Source organism: Arachis hypogaea, chromosome 8 (assembly GCF_003086295.3).
Source record: "Arachis hypogaea cultivar Tifrunner chromosome 8, arahy.Tifrunner.gnm2.J5K5, whole genome shotgun sequence".
NCBI classification, from domain to species: Eukaryota; Viridiplantae; Streptophyta; class Magnoliopsida; order Fabales; family Fabaceae; genus Arachis; species Arachis hypogaea.
In genome coordinates this window covers 27,300,820-27,320,114 of record NC_092043.1, presented here as the reverse complement: position 1 = coordinate 27,320,114, position 19,295 = coordinate 27,300,820, and the positions used below count along the sequence as shown (strand labels likewise).

General features: G+C 32.9%; 4 protein-coding genes and 1 non-coding gene across 8 annotated transcripts; 4 read left to right on the top strand and 1 right to left on the bottom strand.

The window, feature by feature from the left end:
• The first annotated feature begins 588 nt into the window (after positions 1 to 588).
• TRNAG-UCC (transfer RNA glycine (anticodon UCC)) lies at positions 589 to 660 on the top strand. Its single transcript has one exon. It is a non-coding gene; the product is annotated as a tRNA-Gly (tRNA).
• LOC112706696 (uncharacterized) lies at positions 644 to 2,809 on the top strand. Of its 2 annotated transcripts, none has more exons than XM_025758122.3 (7): positions 644 to 1,169; positions 1,272 to 1,334; positions 1,433 to 1,519; positions 1,739 to 1,976; positions 2,158 to 2,231; positions 2,320 to 2,418; positions 2,575 to 2,809. In XM_025758122.3, exons 1-7 carry the CDS (start codon positions 924 to 926, stop codon positions 2,656 to 2,658), a joined length of 891 nt encoding a protein of 296 aa, XP_025613907.1. In that variant the 5' UTR covers positions 644 to 923; the 3' UTR covers positions 2,659 to 2,809. The 2 variants fall into 2 exon arrangements, with proteins under 2 accessions (XP_025613907.1, XP_025613906.1); XM_025758121.3 differs by having other exon boundaries at positions 719 to 1,169; positions 1,415 to 1,519.
• A 202-nt stretch (positions 2,810 to 3,011) lies between these two features.
• LOC112706697 (uncharacterized) lies at positions 3,012 to 4,785 on the bottom strand. The gene is made up of 4 exons (XM_025758123.3): positions 4,511 to 4,785; positions 4,069 to 4,172; positions 3,525 to 3,654; positions 3,012 to 3,394 (listed from the first exon to the last, which is right to left on the bottom strand). Exons 1-4 carry the CDS (start codon positions 4,619 to 4,621, stop codon positions 3,356 to 3,358), a joined length of 384 nt encoding a protein of 127 aa, XP_025613908.1. The 5' UTR covers positions 4,622 to 4,785; the 3' UTR covers positions 3,012 to 3,355.
• A 1,315-nt stretch (positions 4,786 to 6,100) lies between these two features.
• LOC112706695 (oxysterol-binding protein-related protein 3C) lies at positions 6,101 to 10,007 on the top strand. The gene is made up of 11 exons (XM_025758120.3): positions 6,101 to 6,403; positions 6,631 to 6,669; positions 7,003 to 7,087; positions 7,397 to 7,513; positions 7,605 to 7,677; positions 7,920 to 8,038; positions 8,280 to 8,401; positions 8,580 to 8,756; positions 8,857 to 9,001; positions 9,100 to 9,278; positions 9,534 to 10,007. The coding sequence occupies exons 1-11, from the start codon at positions 6,318 to 6,320 to the stop codon at positions 9,769 to 9,771; spliced, it is 1,380 nt and encodes a 459-aa protein (XP_025613905.1). The 5' UTR covers positions 6,101 to 6,317; the 3' UTR covers positions 9,772 to 10,007.
• Positions 10,008 to 12,891: 2,884 nt separating this feature from the next.
• LOC112706693 (telomere repeat-binding protein 5) lies at positions 12,892 to 18,127 on the top strand. Of its 3 annotated transcripts, XM_025758117.3 has the most exons (10): positions 12,892 to 13,217; positions 14,154 to 14,358; positions 14,452 to 15,394; positions 15,491 to 15,697; positions 15,773 to 15,835; positions 15,934 to 16,013; positions 16,203 to 16,444; positions 16,639 to 16,962; positions 17,092 to 17,155; positions 17,599 to 18,127. In XM_025758117.3, exons 2-10 carry the CDS (start codon positions 14,281 to 14,283, stop codon positions 17,797 to 17,799), a joined length of 2,202 nt encoding a protein of 733 aa, XP_025613902.1. In that variant the 5' UTR covers positions 12,892 to 13,217; positions 14,154 to 14,280; the 3' UTR covers positions 17,800 to 18,127. The 3 variants fall into 3 exon arrangements, with proteins under 3 accessions (XP_025613902.1, XP_025613901.1, XP_072057787.1); XM_025758116.3 differs by having other exon boundaries at positions 14,452 to 15,697; XM_072201686.1 differs by having other exon boundaries at positions 12,892 to 14,358; positions 14,452 to 15,697.
• Positions 18,128 to 19,295: the final 1,168 nt, after the last annotated feature.

Here is a 19,295-nt window from a genome sequence, read left to right as displayed (position 1 = left end):
ATAATAAATATATACACTTTTTAGGATTGTTTATCTATTATGTATTCTAAGAACATATATTAAGATTATAAATAAAAACAAATTATTAAAAATATAAAAAATTTTAAATTTTTGATATATTTGCTCTATATTTATTAAATGAAATAATTTAAAATTTTTCATTAATAATAAATTTATTATGTATCTTAAAAACATATGTTAATTAAATCTATAATTTATTTATGATAAATTTTATTTTTTTATAATTTCATATATTTGTTTATTTAATTATTATCAAGTTATTTAATTGAATTAGTAACTAAATATTTTAATCAGGATTAGTTACTTGTTTGGTTTTGATAATTATAAGTGTTAGGTTAAATTAGCCATATTAATATAAAAAAATTGGTAAACTTAGCCTCCTGAATCCTAATTACAGTATCATTCTACCGTAGAAACAACTCCTCGAGCATTAGGGATGAGTTTTAGTCTTTCAGATATGCTAAATCTTTGTTTATCAAGTAAAAACTCATTTGCAATTTTTTCATATGTTGACAATTGCATATCAATTTTCAACTTATAAGTAACATCTTAAAAATTATCAATAAAGCGTTTGTAGTCCAACGGTTAGGATAATTGCCTTCCAAGCAATAGACCCGGGTTCGACTCCCGGCAAACGCATTTTTTTCCTTTTCATCTTTCTTCTTTTCATTTCAATCGATGTTTCTATCGAAAACGCGAGCACCAATGAGGGAGGTTCCGTATTCCGTGCCGCCACAAAACACATAATTAGGCGCCAAACCAAACAATCACGTAAATGAGGACGAAAACGAAATCAGGGGCAGTATCGTACATTCCCAACTACCCGCCGTGTCAGTTAGTTGTCCGTCACTCTTCCTATCCATTTTCGAAAGCGTAACAAAATTCATAACTGCAGCGGCGTCATGGCGGGCACCAGCACCTCCTTCGCCGCCAACGCCGTCCGATCCACCGCCGTGGAACTTTCCAGAACCACAAGGTGCAACAGCCGCCGTTCTCTGCTCTCCCTTGCTGGAATCTCCTCCTCCAAAAGCCGCGGCGGTTCCGTCTCCGCCATCACCTGCGACGAGCATCCCCGTGGACCTTACTGCATATACGTTGGCCCTATTGACACCGCCAGCAAAGAAACCCTCGAAGCTCTTTACTCCCAAGTACAGACTCAAAATCACTACTTGTATTCAAAATTTGAGCCCTTTTTTAAGTATTAAGAGTTGATTCTGGAATTGTACCTTTTTTTCTGTTTGTTGTTACAGGCACGAGATGCATATTACAGTGGTGAGCCTTTGATTATTGATGACATGTTTGATAGAGTAGAGGTATATTGTATTATACTATTCTGCTTCACTTTTAGATTAATAGACACCATATGGACACTGAATTTGGTTGAGTAATTGAGTTTATGGAAACAATGCAGTTGAAGCTTAGGTGGTATGGTTCCAAGTCAGTTGTCAAGTATCCTCGATGCAGTATCAGGAGGCAATCAACTTATTCTGATGCTGAGGTCATTTCATTCTTTTCTCCACAGAGTTCAGATTATTTCAAAGCACTTCCCAAATTATCTTATGCTCTTGATGTAGCTGAAAATGTTGATGTTTATGTCTGATATGATTCAGTATTTCTATTCAAATGTCTGTGGTGTTATACATGTTTGTTATCTCTCTTTTAGGGTTTCCTTCATTTGAATATAGAGTGATGTGGATGTATCATGTATGTAGGGCAGGAAGATCTGTCTATGGTTTTTGCATTGGCCTCAACATGGGCTCTGATCCTTGCATTTGGCTGCTCAGCATGTATCGGGCCAATATGGTACACGGTCAGCATGGCTTATCAAACTGCATTCAATCCAGGATCATCCTATGGTAGCAAGGCATCAGGACTAGAGTTTCTCTTCACCTTGAATGGCTTTATCTTAATGGCACTGGGTTTTGCCATTGGATATCCTATTGCTTCAGCTTCAGGTATATTACTTTTGCTGTTGCTGCCTGAAAAAGGTCCTAGTTTTCGAACTTGTGCTCCAATCAATAGCTCAAGTAACAAGCCCTCTCATATGGTTTAATTCAACGAATTCCTTGATGGCTGAGTAAAGACCAACTCAAAATCTCACAGCTTTTATATGTGTTTTAACGGATGCTTTCACAGTTAAGGCGCTTCAAAGCCTGTGGAGGAATGGCTTGGTGGCACTAAAGGGTACTTGTCCAAATTGCGGAGAAGAGGTCAGTCATCCTGTATGTGTTGTATACTACACATATTTAATGCTTTTAATTTAATTGTGCTACCTGAGTTGGATTAATTTTCTTTCAGGTATTTGCCTTTGTGACAATGGACAAGGCTAATGACTTACCCCATAGATCAAAGTGCCATGTGTGTGAATGCTTGTTAGAATTTCTCACCAAAGTTGAGGTAATAAACTAGTAATAATTATTTTGCCTTGTTTTTCCATTACTCCTTGCAAAGGGTGTTCATAATTCTAGACTGGTCTTTTAAAGATTGCAAAGCAAGAGAAGCAGGTATCCGTATTATGCTCTTTGCATGACAGATGGTGGTATCATTTTGCAGAAATCAAGTTCAAGATTTGGTAGACAATGGGTTCATGGTCGCATCTACCTGGTTCGCAGATCACGACGCCGACGGGAACTATAAATTTTCTTCCCGTTATATATGAATGTGTATAGTTAAGGAAGGAATTGCCATGTTAATTATTGGGAACTTAATTTCATTAGATTTGGTTGTGTTAGTGTTAACATCTTTCCGGGTCTATCTAATATAGCTTGGGTCTTGATTTCTTGAATCACATCGCTGGTACAAATTGCTGTGAGGAAGTAAAGCTGCGACTTAAAATTTGAACGAGATTCTATACCCCAAAATAAATAAATTGAATCCTATTTTGATTATTAGCAAACTTAACTACTAAGTGTGTGTTTGAATTGAAGTTTGTAAAGAGAAATGCTAATATTGGTCACAAACATATTTCTCTAAGCATTACACGTCAAAAAGAGGATAACTTCATAGTATCCTTCCGAATTTGCCCTTGAATCATGTTTCTTCCATGGATGAATAAACATAATTTTGATGTTAAATTCTGCAATTCGTAATTTGTTACAACACTTCGAGGTGAATTGAAGCGTCTATTTAACATGGAGAGCAGAAGCAAATTGCTAATGCTCCGCAAAACCAGAACATTCTTTTACACAGAAAGTATAACACAACTATGGTCCAACAATTTTTATCATTGGTTTCAAGCTAACTATGGTCCAACAAAGAATCAAGTAAAATCTTCTGACATGTCACTGATGGTTGGACATATTATCGGAACTTACTGTGTCCAGCAAAACAGAACTCAAAAGTGTGCCACACTGTAAACTAGAGTCCATGAAAGCTGCATAGATGGGGAAAAGAGAGATCAGATGAAAGGTTAGTTAAAGGCCTTAATCTTGTCTTTTGGGAACAAAAAGGAAAAAACCTCACTTTCTGCAATACACAGAGTAAAGACCAAGATAGTATACTACCAGGAAAAGTGTTGTAGATGCAAAAAGCCCTTCCAAAAGGAGGGCTCCGTGGCCACCAAACTCTTCTTCATCGACCTTCAATACTAATGAATAGTAACCATATATAATCCCAGAGGACATCGCTAAAAAACTGCAAGGTAAAAGGATAAACGAGGGTGTAAGAAACCGTCGATATCATCATATGAAACTTCTAAAAAATGTTAATCCGAGTATTGGATTGTTCACATCATAGTTAAGATGCCCTAGTGCAATGTGACCTTTAAATCAAACCTTAGAAGTTACAATAAAGAAATTACCAGGAAAAGAAACACAGCGAAAGCCATGGGGAAAATTTATAGCTAGTAAAGTCTCAACAATCAAAATAATACATGATGGTGCAAAAGGGATCAATTTATGCAACACAAGTTCCCTTGATCTATGTAGCTTAACATCATGAATCGGTTCTGTCAATAGGTTCACTAGATATCTTCCCAAAAACGAAAAGAGAACAAAAAACACTACTTGAATATGAAACTAAGGAATGGATCATAAAACAAATACTCACAGGATAAACCAAATTCCCCCAACCAATGGGAAGACACCCCAAAGTAATCCACATACAAGACCGAGCACTTGTCGAATCCAATGCAGCACATCTCCCATTTGATCCTATTTGGATTGGGACAGAACACAGAATATTACAGATAAGCGAGGTTAGCATAATAGGAAAAACTCAGGTATTCCTCTTTCACAAAATATGTACAGTGAAAGGATATATAAATATATTCACTATGATTACTTCTTAATTGCAGCATCATACAGCTGGCAGCACTTAATCCAACACTATTAAGCACACTACCAACAATTTAACCTCTTTTTTTTTTTTTTTCTTTTTATCGAATCAATGGAGCAAAGGGCAATAACTCAGTGAGCGTAAAGATAATGACTTGGACTATTAACACGCTGAAAAGAGCTCGCATGGATGGAGAGGAGAAGAAAAATGAAACCTTGTCCCAGGAAGCTTCGGGGTCAAGCAATTTGGCGAATTTGGAAGGAGAGAGATGAGTGTTCTGGAGCTGCTGTTGGTGGTTGACTTTAGCAGATTTAGCTTCTTTCATTCTGAGAAGACGACGACGACGACGGAGGAATGTTGGAAAAGGAGCTAGAATGCAAAGTTGCAATTGAGAAGTGAGGGAATTAGGGTTCGGTTGGTTGAATTTCTTCTTTGTGTACAAGGAATCTGAAGAAAGAGGGAAGTAACAGTGAAGTGAATGAGTGAGGGAATTTTAAAATTTGCAGTATATAAGCAATGCAGAATTTAATTCTCTATCATTATAAACTGTTCCATTCTATTCTCCCAGCTTAGCAATGATATTATTAATAGAAATTAAATAATTTCACTTTATCCAAACTATACTAAGGACTTGTTTGAGTGAATATTTAAAATAATATCTTTTTTGAGTTATCTTATTTTAAAAATTTTATAAAAGAATAAAAATAATTTTATATTTAAATATTTTATATAATTTTTTTTTAGTTTTTATATATCAATTATGTTTGAATATAATAATATAAAAATATTTTTTATTTATTTATTACATAAAAACATATTTTAAAAAAAATCTTTTAAAAAATATAAATTATAATTTCTTAAAAAAATATTTTTTTATTTTTTTAATATTTTTACTTTTATTATTAAAAATTTATCAAACATGCTAAAATATAAAAAAAATATTTTTTTATTAAAAAAGATCTTTTTTTATTAAAATATTTTTTTTATCAAAATAATAACGTTCAAATAAACATTAGACTTTTTTTCAAACTAAAAATTTCAGAGAATATTATACTTTTTACTATTATATTTTATAAAATAAAATATAAATATACTCTCAATTAAAATTTTCTTTCAAATTAAAGTAATTATTTTTTCAAAATTTTAAGTGAAATTATAATCATTCTTCATATACAAAAAAATCAGTTACTAAATTAATACAAAATAAAAATACGTGAAATAACAAATATTATATGGATAACATTTTTGTGAAATTAAGAATATTTTTTTCTAAATGAAGTTTGATCCTATAAATAATATATAAAAATTTAGTTTTAACTAATATTTATAATTATTTTTTTAAAAAATATATTTAAAATTTCTATTTAAATATTAAGAAGATAATTAAAAGGTGACATAATTTAGTGTTGTGATAATTACTTAAATAACATTAATTAGAGTATTTTTTTGATATTCTAAAAACAGTAGGAAGCTATCTATATTTCTGGATTTGAATCCTCTAAAGTTTGAATTTTATTTTAGAAATTAAAGTGTGATCTCTCATCATTAATTTTATAGGTGAGACAAAAAATAAATATAAAAGAAAAACTATTCAAAAATAGAAGATTACACTTTATTTTCTAAAATAAAATTTACAACTTTAGAAGATCAAAATCCTATATTTCTATATATCTAAACCATAAGCGAAAATAGGAGCTATGAAATGAGTTTGTCTTTTGAGACCGTTTATGAGGAGAGATGACAAAAAGTCAAACACATGAAATGAAATGCTATAAAAGCGGGCGTAAAAATCGATCCATGCTCCATCACTCCTAAGCACTCGCGCCATAAACGTAGCATGCTTGCGTGTCTCTCATTTCTTCCATTAACACTTCAATCTCATTCTCATTCTCATGGCTCTCTCCATTCCATTCACCCACATTTTCATTTCAACGCACATAACATTATTTCCAAAAGTTTCAAAATTTCACCCTCATCTTACCAATTAAGCTAAGCTAATTAGGGTAAGGTTGAATACAGAGATGAGTAACCTCCCGGTTACTGACCCGCCTGAGACCAAATCTACGGGCTTTTTCGCTTCCATGTCCTCCATGTTCGGCAGCGCCAGGTACCACGCTCCGTTCTGATTTTTTTGTTCGAATATTCATAATCGTTTTATTGCATTTTCTCTTGTTAAGATCATCATTGTCACTCAAATTGGTCGCAACTTTATAGCGTAGATATCACATTCTATTTCCTCTGATACTCAAACCTTGATTATTAAACAATTTCATAAATATTCAACTTGTTATTATTATTGTTGATTTGGATAATATAAATAATTGAATTTTGTAGGCGGGAATCGAGTAGATCGCACTCACCGGAACGCCTCAAGTAAGTGCTCTTCTCGCCCAAGTCAAAGCGTATTGTTTAATTGTATTTGGGATAATTCCACTAATATATCGTTGGTTGAATAATTGATTTTGATTGACTACACTTATCACAATTATTGATTTGAATGATTGCTTTTGTGAATTCATATTCAAATCTCTATAACCAGGATGAGTTAGGCGTAATCAATTGTATTATGGTAGCAGAGCATATTTTGCGTTTGTCGATTATGTATTACTTGAAGCTCGATATGATCATCACTCCTAATATTAGTTGGAAGGATGTGGTTTTAAGTGCAATGTAAGCTTATTATGTGTGTTTCTCCTATCATTCTAGTTTGGAAGGATTAGAAGTCATAAATCCCGAGGGAGGAAAAGATGATGCAGCAGAGGAAGCTAAAAAAGGAAGATTTAAACCGGAGGTGATTATTTCTTTCTTTATTTTTTCATTTTTCATTATAGCGTTGTTTCTTATGACCTGCTTAAGCATTAAAAATGTTCAACCCCACAGTACGATCTTCATAGTCCTTCGTCATTTAATCTTTATATTATTTTTGTGTTGTGTTGTTTTCGGATTTTGTTGATTGTTGCATATTAGTGTGCTGCCTATTATAATTTTTTTTTTGGTTTTATTTTATTTTCCTTTGTCTTTTCTTTAGAACATGCCTCATACATTGTAGGTTCGGATAGCATTTTTCTCTATTTTCCTTGACTTGGCTCTCTTTACACAGGAAAGAGATAGTTTCTTCAAAATGATGAAAAATTACATTGGGGCAGATGTGACATCATTGGTAACACTACCAGTTACTATCTTTGAACCTATGACTATGCTTCAGAAAATGGCCGAGGTTTGTGAAGCTTCAATTTTTACCATCATTCAATTGCTTCTTTTTCTTTTCTTTTTTGCTGCTTGATTGAACTTCAAAGTGTTTGGACTAGTTGATGGAGTACTCCCACTTGCTTGATAAAGCAGATGAGTGTGAGGATCCATACATGCGGCTTGTGTATGCATGTGAGTGTTTTCTCTCCTTTTAATCCTTCTATACAAGAATTTTATTTTATTTGGAGATAGTGGAGGAATAGTTAAAGATTTAGGTGAATAAAATCAAGAACCTCTATGTAGCATTTTAACTAGTGTTGACATGTGATCAATCAGCAATGTAAATCATTTGAGCTTAAACATTTTATTGATATGACTTATGCATGTGTTTTACCACTATTTCTTTACCTTTTGCAATTCATTAATCATCACAGCATCATGGGCTGTATCTGTGTACTATGCATACCAAAGAACATGGAAGCCTTTTAATCCAATCCTTGGAGAGACCTATGAAATGGTTAACCATGGTGGAATCACTTTTCTTTCAGAACAGGTATCTTTTCTAATCTTAATTATATGTTCTTCATGGGAGCCTCCACCTCTCCTCCCCCCCCCCCCCCCAACAAAAAAAAAAAACTTTTCTCTATCCCCCCTTACTTTCAGATCAGATTTCTTTGTTATGTATGTTAGCATTTGGAAGAACTGCCTGTATTCTTCTCACGGATGCTTTCCTTTTAGTCCCTTTATATTGGATATCTTCAAACGATGTCTTTTTTCCCCCTTTTAAATTTCAGGTTAGTCATCATCCCCCAATGAGTGCTGGGCATGCTGAGAATGAGCATTTCACATACGATATCACTTCGAAGTTGAAAACTAAATTCTTGGGAAATTCTCTGGATGTTTATCCTCTCGGAAGGTGATCATGTGTTGCATTTGTTCAACGAATTGCGTTATTTATCATGAATATTGATTATGCGATATGATACCTCTAATTTGATGTTTTAAGCAATCAACTTGTTCTTTTTTTTTTTTTAAATACATCCTAGTTTGCTTGGTGGCAAAAGTATTTTATGTTTGTGAATGATTGCTTGCAGGACACGTGTAACTCTCAAGAGGGATGGTGTAATCTTAGATTTGGTGCCACCTCCTACAAAGGTTAATAACCTGATATTTGGACGGACATGGATTGAGTCACCTGGGGAAATGATAATGACAAATTTGACAACTGGGGAAAAAGTTGTACTTTACTTTCAACCATGTGGATGGTTTGGGTAAGAAACTTAGTGTTGTGCTATTCATATTTCTATATTTTACTTTAACTTGTCATTCACTCCTCCGCTATTATCAATCAATATCAATATTATCTTGCAGGGCTGGTCGCTATGAGGTAGATGGGTATGTTTATAATGCTGCAGAGGAGCCTGAAATTTTGATAACTGGGAAATGGAATGAGTCAATGCAATATCAACCTTGTGATTTGGAAGGAGAGCCTCGTCCAGGTACAGAATTGAAAGAGGTCAGTGAGTTTGATTTCATACATTACGCTTTTTATTTTGTTGATAAGTTAAATGGTGAAAGCTCAAATTCTCCAAGCTAAGTATGCTGACTGCACAGGTGTGGCATGTTGCTGATGTTCCAGAGGATGACAAATTTGATTATACATATTTTGCGCACAAATTAAACAGTTTTGACACAGCTCCAAGAAAACTCTTGCCATCGGACTCCCGTTTACGCCCAGATAGATATGCACTTGAGATGGGTAACATAACCAAATCTGGTGCTGAAAAGAGCAGGTCCCTTACCATTTCTTTCACTCCCCTTGCATTCTGTTTCAGAAATATAGTAAACCATCACCATCCTACAACCAATACTCAATATTGACTGATATATAGTTTTGCATGTGGTAATTATACCAAGACAAGACCGAAAATCTATGTTATCGTGATCTGTGATCTGTCCCCCACTGAGGCTATACAAGACCATAAAAACATGTTTTGAGTTTCACCTTACATTGCATGTGTAATAAGGTTGTGTTTGTTACCTTACAGGTTGGAGGAGAGGCAGCGTGCTGAAAAGAAAATAAGGGAGGCCAAAGGGGAAACCTTCAAAACAAAGTGGTTTGATATAACTAAAGAAGTGGCAACCACTCCTTGGGGTGACTTGGAAATCTGTAAATACAATGGTAAATACACTCAGCATAGAGCTGCTATAGATAGCTCAGACATTGATGAGGTTGATAATAAATCCGTTGAATTCAACCCATGGCAGTATCCACCACCATCATAATTTTGTCCTCGGTACTCTGTTTTCTCTCTTTTGGAAAGCCTGAGATAGTGGAAAATATCTGTCCTTTTCTGGTTGTTGGCTTGTGTATATGGTATGGTAACTACAGTTCATTATTCTGTCTTAATTGATCTATAATTGTGATGTAGAATGTTATTAGTTTCTGTAGAAAGAGTGGAACATGTTTTATTATGTATATTATTGTATGGTAATCATCATAAACATATGCTTTCAATTTATTATATAGTTTGCTGATGGTATAAGAATTTGAATGAAGGTGGAAGATATATATTTTCTTTTCCTTTTCAGTTCAATCTAGAGATAACGTTTGGTTAATGTATTGGGATAAAGAAATTAATAGACATCAGAAAGTTGACAGAAACAAAAGTATATATGTTTAGAAAAAAGAAAAAAATCGTATTTTAATCTATCACCAAACAATTCCTATCGTTAATAGCTAGTATTAATCATTGGATGAATAGAGGGAACATATTTTAAAAGAATAATAAATAACGTATGAATCTTATTAAATAAATGTAAAATTCTTGATATAATACATAAAAAATAAAGTAAAAAATAATAATGAATGAACGTAAGATATTGGCGATTAATTTAATTACGATGGATCACGAGCCTTGACAATGTCAATACGTTTCAATAAAATAGTCATGCTTACCACATGAACTGCTTGGTCGCATCTTTCGAATCTGTTAATTGCATCAACTCACCAATGTAATGCGATATAGTATATAGTATAATATTTTTCCAGCAACCTGGCTTTAATAAACCATGTTTTTTTGTTCATATGAATTTGCGGGATTGTTTAGGTCTTTAGGGTGAGACTTGAGAGTGACACATGGAAGTGGCTTTACGTGAAGTAAACCCTACCTAATGATTGAGTTACGTGACCTTCAATCTCCCTTTAACATCATAATTCATTCTTTCCTGTTCAGACTATTAATATAGCTTTTTTAAACTGAAATATTGAAGAATGGAATGCAAAAATTTATTATTATAGCTTACACAAGTCACTTATGGCAATTCATAGTATAAAATTTGAGAAGAAATCATAGCATTCATAAATGGCATCAATTTTGATGAATTAAATTTGTGCGCACAATTATCTTTCAGGAGGTTGATCTTAATCATTTGTGCATACCATTTAGTTAGCCTCTTGTTTTAAACTATACGATGACACACACACACCAAATACACATGAATACACAAATTTTAAAATTTTATAATATATATATATATATAATATAAATTAATTTTTTAATTATTTTTAATATTTTTAATTATATAAAATATTTAAGATATTTTTATTTTAATAAATAATAATATATATTATTTTTAAATTTATTTTATAAATATATGATAAGAATAATATTAGATATATTGATATATAATAATATATAAATATATTTATATATATCTAATTTTTTTATTTTTTATTAATATATAATTAAACACAATAAATATATATGTCAGATAAATATTAATAAATATCATATTTAAAATATATTTAACATGCAAATACAATAATTTAGTAAAATATCCGTGTTTTATATGTTTTGAATAAATGAATGAAGTTTTATCTTTTGAGTGCATGGGTGTATAATCATCAACTAGTCTGCACTATTATTGCTTTATAAGTTGTGACGCATTTAAAAATATGAAAATTTGTTGTATGTTATGAAAGTATTAACCGAATACTTTTGGGCATCAAGTAACCAATCCAAAAAATTTTAATAGCGAGAAAAATATATATAACGTAATAATAATTTGGATTTAGCTATTATATAACTTAAAAATACATGATAAATTTATTAATTAATAGAAGATTTTAAATTTTTTTATTTAATAATTATAAAATAAATATATTAAAAAATTAATTTTTTTGTATTTTTAATAAAAATATTCTTAATTTATAATTTTAATATATGTTTTTAAGACACAAAATAGATAAATTTTAATAATTTTATAATAAAAATATTATATATACATAAAAATTAGCTATCAAATTATTTATTAATTATTATGTATTTGTGTATAATTATATTTATTATTTAATGTATTTTTAATATACATTTTGTATTTCAATATATATTCTATACTCGTAGTTATTTTTTATGTACATATAACATAATTCTTGTTATAATTATATTTTGTTATTGTGAAATATGTAGTCTTTAAATATATAATTTACAAATTAAAACACTAAAATAATAATATATAATTTAAAATTTTAGTTTTTAGATTTTATATTTTTAAAAAATTGAGTAATCTTTTTTTAACAATACAATTAAAATGTCTCTCTTTTTATATATATTATTAAATTAAATAATTATTTAAAAATGTATTTTTCATACAATTAAAATTTAACTCTCAGTAATATTTATAGTTAAAATTTTTTAATAATGTAATTATTACAGAAAAAATAAAATTAATTAAAAAAATAAATAATATCTTTTAAATTTATTTAAAAAAACAAATAATATTATTTAAATTGACGTGTTTAATCTTATTTAGACTAGAACTAGAATACTCATCTAGGCTAAAAATTACATAGCAACTACACTTTTCGAGTGATGATATATTAATTGATTATAAAATTATTTTGATACAAAATATGATAAAAATAAATAAATATTAAAAAATTATTTTTCAACACTTGTCATTTTTGTCAATCCACATCCGACTCTTGGCCACTAGAATTTAAAAGCCGTAATATTCTACGCGATGTTATCTAATTCACGAAACATGCTCCTTTTTATTTTTTATATTCAAAAGGACGTCATCAAAACTCTAATCAAAATAAAAAAACAAGAAATAAAATTGAAAAAAAATAAAAATAAAAATGAAATGTGAGCGAGCGTTTTTCACGATCGAGCGGATCAGAAGGAGCCAGAGGAAGTATGGAAGCAACACGTGTCGGCATCAGAAAGCGCATTCCACTCCCACTGGAAGTGGGTCACAGGGTCATCCAATTGCGTGGAACTGGTCTTTGATGTGTTTCACCATTAACCTGCTATATCCGGTCGCCCAACCCACACATCACCGATACATCCGGTAACACGTGGTCAATGCTATAAAATGCTGGGGTTTAAGCAAAAACACTTTAATGGGTTTCAGAAATTCAGAGGGTTTTGGGTGATCCATATTACACAAGACAGAGATCAGATTGAGATTCAGATTGAGATTGAGATGAGAACACCAATCACACATCATCAACAAAACCCAACCATTTTCAAAATGCCTTCCGTCTAAAATCAACTTCTTCTTAATAATGGAAACCTAGTACTGTATTTATTCTTTTTCTCCATTTTGTGAAAGCTTTGAAAATTCTCTGATAATTCTTTCCCGATCTCACATTTGCCTCCAAATTCCAAAAATTTGCCGAAATTTCGATTCTGCGGTGCCTCATAGTGTTGATCTTTGGGCAACAGGTGATCATTATGTTTGAGCTTTTAGCGGGTTTTGTCTGAGAGACACAACATCTTTTTCTTTCTTGAGGATTTTGAGCTGCAAGGTTTATCCTTTGGGGGTTGGGATGACGTTGCTTGATGATGAAGTTGTGTGATTTTGTTTAGTGGTTCTGATTCATGAAATTTTCAGCTCGTGAACAAAGCTTTCCTCTGATATATCTACTTTTTCTCATAATCCACGTGTTGTTTCATTTCATGTTTTGCCTCTCTGTTTTTCCTTTTGTTTGATCTTCATCTATTCGTGAATTCTGGTTTGTATGCTTTGATCTGTGGTTTTGCGGGTAATTTAACGTCCTTGTGTTATTTTTGGCGGGTGAATTGCTTGTTTTCTTAGATCCGTCTTCTTCCGAGAATTTATATCGCTTTTGTGATGTTGGTTGGAATTCTTCTGTTTAGTTATCTTTTCATGAACGTGTCTTGAATCTGGTCGCGTTTGGAAACCCCTTCTTTCACTGATAATTTCATTTTCTTTTTAGTCCGTACACACACACACACACTGTCTCCGCAGAGAAGTAAAAACTATATGTTGCTCCGAGCTGAGTTATTTTGTGTCTTCGTCATAATCATTTTACTTTGTTTACTCATTTGTACAAAGGGGTTATGTTTTAGTGTTTTGCACTTATCTTCCATTTGATGAGATTTATATGAGTACTTTATTTGTTAACCTTTTATCATAAAGTTTGGAGAGACACACTTGGATTATTGTTGCGCAACAAATTTGATTATGTGAAAGATGTTCTTTTGAAATTGGAGTTGTGATCTGATCCTTTATTTTAGCCAATCTAGTTTTTCACCTTGTTGGGATGCACCCACCAGATACCCTGATATCCAATCCAAGCATTGGTGTAGGGGAAGATTAGTATCTGAGTCGTCACATATGAAAGTTTACTTTGACAGGCTTTTCAGTTGAGGCTGGTGTGGTCAAGATCAAGCAACACACAAAGATTGCTATTGTTTGACAATGGATATTTGGTTGCTGAGATTTTGCATTTGATAGATACATATTTGGCATGGTTCCTTAGATATGGTGTTAGAGAGGAGGCTAGACTATGATTTTAATGGCCACCAAGTGCAAGTCAAGCGCCGAGCTCGTTCAGCTAGGGTAAATAAGTTATGCTTCTTATTTTGGGCTGATTACTTTAGTCACAGATTGTGAAAACAATCCATATAATTTTCCTTTTTAAATTTTTCCTAGAGGAGGGCTAAATTTCAAAGAAGGGTGGAAGATAATCAAATGTGTGCTTTTGACTTATTGGCAACTGTAGCTGGCAAGTTGTTCTTGCAAGAGAAAGAGCATCCACTCACATCTGGGGATAAATCTTCGGAAAAGATTCAGCAAGGGTTTGTTAAAGAAGAGTGCCGGGATGCAAGTGAAGCATTCAAAACTGAGCTTTCCAACGAGGGTTGTCACAGAAGATGTGAGCATGGATTTGTTAAAGATGATTCCAAGAATGCAGATAAGCCATTCAAAGCCGAGCTTTATGTTGAAGGAAGTAGTGACATAAAATGCTTGTCAAATTCAGAAGTACAAAGTGAAAATTGCCATTTTAAGGAACACTCACATCCTAAAATTGATGGCAATTCACATGTTGCTTCAATGGTGGCCAATTCCAGTTGCTTGGAGAGGCTTGGTGCTGAGAGATTGGCGGATGGCAAAAACCATAATGAAGTGGGAAATCTTAGTAGCAAAGTTGAATTAGGTCTTAGTAGCAAAGTTGAATTAGGTTCTTCTGGAAGTCCAGATACTATTGGATGCAACTTAGGTGGTGATGTAACTAAAGTAAAGGATGAGCTGCATAAGTTTGCTAAGGCACCAGTTGTTACTTCAACTGAGATGCGGTGCTTGGACGATCCCGTGGGCGAAAGGTCTCCTGTGCAGTTAAGTTCAGGTGGCAATGCCAAGTTGTCTGGGTGTGTTGACAACATGCCTTATAGCACATTGTCTGAAGGTTATGACAATGTGCCTGTAGTTAGTAGAGATGATGACGAAAACTTTTCAGGGTGTGATAACCCTTCTTTAGAAACAAAGTCCTTTAGGCCAATTAGTCATATAGGTGATCAGAGTATAAGGAAAACATTGGCAGCTAAATACTGTAAAGTTGCCCAACAGTCAAAACATGATACACTTTCTAATAGTGGTGAGTTCATGCTTATTTATGTAATTACTTGCTTTCTTGTATCTCATGCTTTTTGTTCTTGTTCACTAATCTGTTTTTCAATTGGAAACATATTAGTTGAGGTTGTGAATGGAAATTTGAACGAAACTTACACCAGTAGGAAGAACTTTTATAAACGCCAAAGATCTGAAATGAATATTCCTTTCAAAAAGAGGAAAATTTTCAACTGTGGCTCTTTCTCAAATTCCAATGAACTTGTCAGAAGTGGTGGCACTTATGACAAGAAAAATGGTGCTTCTAGTACATCTCATGGGACGCACAAAGGTTTTGTTCTGTCTTCCAACTATTCAAATTTAATCACAAAGTATTTTGCTAAATGAATTCCAACTCTTGATGCAGACACTGGAATGTCTTCCCTAGGAGCACATCAGTACTCTTCATTAGGATCTAAAGATTCTCATGGTAGGGGGAAGATTGAGAGAGTGTTTCTTTATGTGCTCTTTGACTTGACTGGTGTCTTCAAAGGGGTTCTTACATAAAGATGTCTTTCTTTTAATCAGTGAACCTTAGGATCAAATCGTTTAGAGTGCCTGAGCTTTTCATTGAGATACCGGAAACTGCAACCATTGAGTCCTTGAAGGTATTTAAAAAAATTACATTGTGCCCTAAAAATATATCATCCTATCCCGTATTCAATCTTAATGATGGACGGCATTTGTTTATAATTATATGTGTATTCTTCTCGTGCTTCTGTTACATGGCATCATCAATATTGCATCTGTCCACATGAATAAATTGGTCTGCAGCTCTTTAACATGTTGGTCTGCAGAGGTCAGTGATGGAGGCAGTGACTGCTGTACTTGGAGGTGGATTGCGTGTCGGTGTGATTCTCCATGGGAAAAAGGTTAGGGATGATAGTAAAACTCTACTTCAAGCAGGAATTTCTCATGATAAACAGCTGGATGCTTTGGGCTTTACCCTGGAGCCTATTTCTTCTCAAAGTCCAACACCTGTATGTGCTGCAGATTCTCGCGATGTTCCTACTGTAGACAAGCCTCAGCCGTTACCAAGGTAGTGCATAACTTCCCATCAGATGCATTCCTGATTACTAGAACTATAATCCTTTGCCAATATAATTTTGTTGAGATTTCATTGTTTCTTGGAGTTGTTTTCATATAGATTACTGTCTTTTCTTGTGACCATTTCAGTTTATTTTCAATCATTGATATTCAGGTTTTTTTCCTAAAAGGATTATTATTATTCAGGTACCCTTCTAGTGCAGCAATTCATCAAAGAAATCAGAGCTGTTCTGATGTGTTCCCCGAGCATCGGGTAACCAGTTTAGGTAACCTTGTTGAAAGTGATCAAGATTCAGCACTTTCTCCTGTCAACACAGCAGTTTATAAAAGACTAGCAGATTCAAGAGCTTTGGTTACTGTTCCAGAGATGGGCGTGCAAGCACTATCTCTGCTACCTGTGCCGCAGAAGTCAAAAAGACCCGAGACTGTGCAGCGCCGAATTCGTAGACCTTTTTCTGTTGCTGAGGTGGAAGCTCTGGTTCAAGCAGTTGAGAAACTGGGAACTGGAAGGTAAGATTTACATTGAAGCGTTTGTTCAGTTGTGTACATGCTCAACTACTTTGCAAGTAACTAACTATTAGGAGAGATTTAAGTTCTGACAAATCTCGTATTTTCATTTAAATTTATTTTTCAAATCAGGTGGCGTGATGTTAAACTTAGAGCTTTTGATAATGCAAAACACCGGACATATGTCGATTTGAAGGTAAAATCTTGTGTAATTATTCATGCATAGCAAGAGCTGCATTGCGAATTTTATTAGTCCACAAAGATTATTTAATATTTATTGCTTATTTGATATTGTTGAAGAGAACGTGGGTGTCACACTTCATCTTTTATTTGAAAAAACAATCTAGTTGTTGTGTCAATAATGGCAAGTGGTTTCTTGTATACTAGGTTAGCTATTTATTGCTTCATTAGTGCTCTCTTGCTTTAACCAGACATGAATTTCATGTACATAAATAGTCATTGCCTAATTCTCCTATTTTGTAAACAAAATATTACAAAGATGGTGATTGGATCCTAAGAAAAAAGAGCAGCATCACCTTCATTAGTAATTTAGTATGGTTTTGGCATTTTCCCCATGTGGAATTTATAGAGAAAGCTCAAAAGTGTTGGCGTGTGACATTTTGTATGGGGTAAGTGCAGGACAAATGGAAAACCCTGGTACACACGGCAAGAATATCCCCTCAGCAAAGAAGGGGAGAGCCTGTTCCACAAGAACTTTTGGATAGGGTCCTAACTGCTCATGCTTTTTGGTCCCAGCACCAAACTAAACAACAGCTCAACAAGCAGCACCAACAACAACAACATCAGCAGCAACCACAAACTTGCCTTCTCCTTCAATAAATATACATAGGAGGTTGACACTTACTCTACAGACAGCACTATGTGGCTTTTGTAAATGGGGGTGGGGTGTTTAGACTTTCTGACCCTTTTGTTATTGTTAGAGTACCCATAACTTCTTTATATGTATTATGATGACATATTTGTTTGTCACTTTATCATGTAAAAAAAATTATATATATGATAACATGGAAGAAAGTGAAGCCGAGAGAGAATATGTGTTTACATTCTCTTCTGTTTACACCTTGGTTCTTTCCCTTTAGGGAGAGGTTGCTTCTTGTAAATGGGTGATGCAATAAAGATCTTGCTGATGCAATTCTTTTGATGTAAATGTTCCTAATATATTTTTCTTTTACCATTTTAACTATATGCATGTCTTTAAGGTTGTAGTATTTAGTTTTCTTTCTGTCTGTCTATACTTCTTGATTAATATATGTATAGTCCCCATTTACGTTGTGAATAGCTAAATACATGTCCATAACGGAGTTATAATTATAAAATTGCAGTATCCCTTTAATTTACAAAATTTTCTTTTAAATCTAAATAGGATAACTACTCTATTTGATAGTTAGCAATGTCCTAATTCAACTGGATCAATAATGGAATTGAGTTTCCTAATCCTAAATAATCATACTCTTATTTCCAATTGCAAACATCGCAGTAGACAACAAAGCTTCCAGCTCACCAAGCAAGTTAATACAACCACTCGATTGAGAGAGTTACTTATTAATTAAAATACATCATTTGTAAGGTCATTAGTCATTAATAAATGTTAGCCTACTGATGTGTTGATTAGCTCAAAGTTGGAGGGACATAGTCTTTCCCTTCAACTTCAAATCTTGGTATGAAGTAACCAATATTGAGGGAGTTATTTTACGAAAAGAAATGACGTTTGTACTATTTTTTATGTATATTATTTTTTATTGTATGAAATACAAATTTTATATTTTTTATCCATCATTTTCAATGCAAAATATGAAAGGTGTATAAGAATGATGTATACAAGAGTAATACATATATCATTCCTATTTTATGACCAGAGACAATTTTGTTTGAACATTCCTGATACCAATTATCTTTACTATCAAAATCACTTACCAAGCATATTTTGTTAAGTTGTTGTGTTCATATATCGAATACATTTTAAACATAATATTCATTTAAAATGGGTGTCTTTTATATCTAATTATATCTTAATAAAAAAATAAAAACTTATTTTTTAAACACATTTAGACAATTTAAATACTGTCACGTGTTAGTGTATCTAACCTAATTTTTAACATATCTTTTTAAACTGAGTTTAAAATTAGTATATATTATTATTTGTTAAAACAAAAAATATTTTGGGTAAAGTACTAAATTGGTCTCATACGTTTGGGCGTAATCCTGTTTTAGTCCTTAAAGTTTAAAGTGTCCTGTTTGAATCTAAAAATGTTTTACTTAAATAATTAACGAAATGTCCTTCATGACAGCAGTACAAGAACAAGGTCGATAATTTG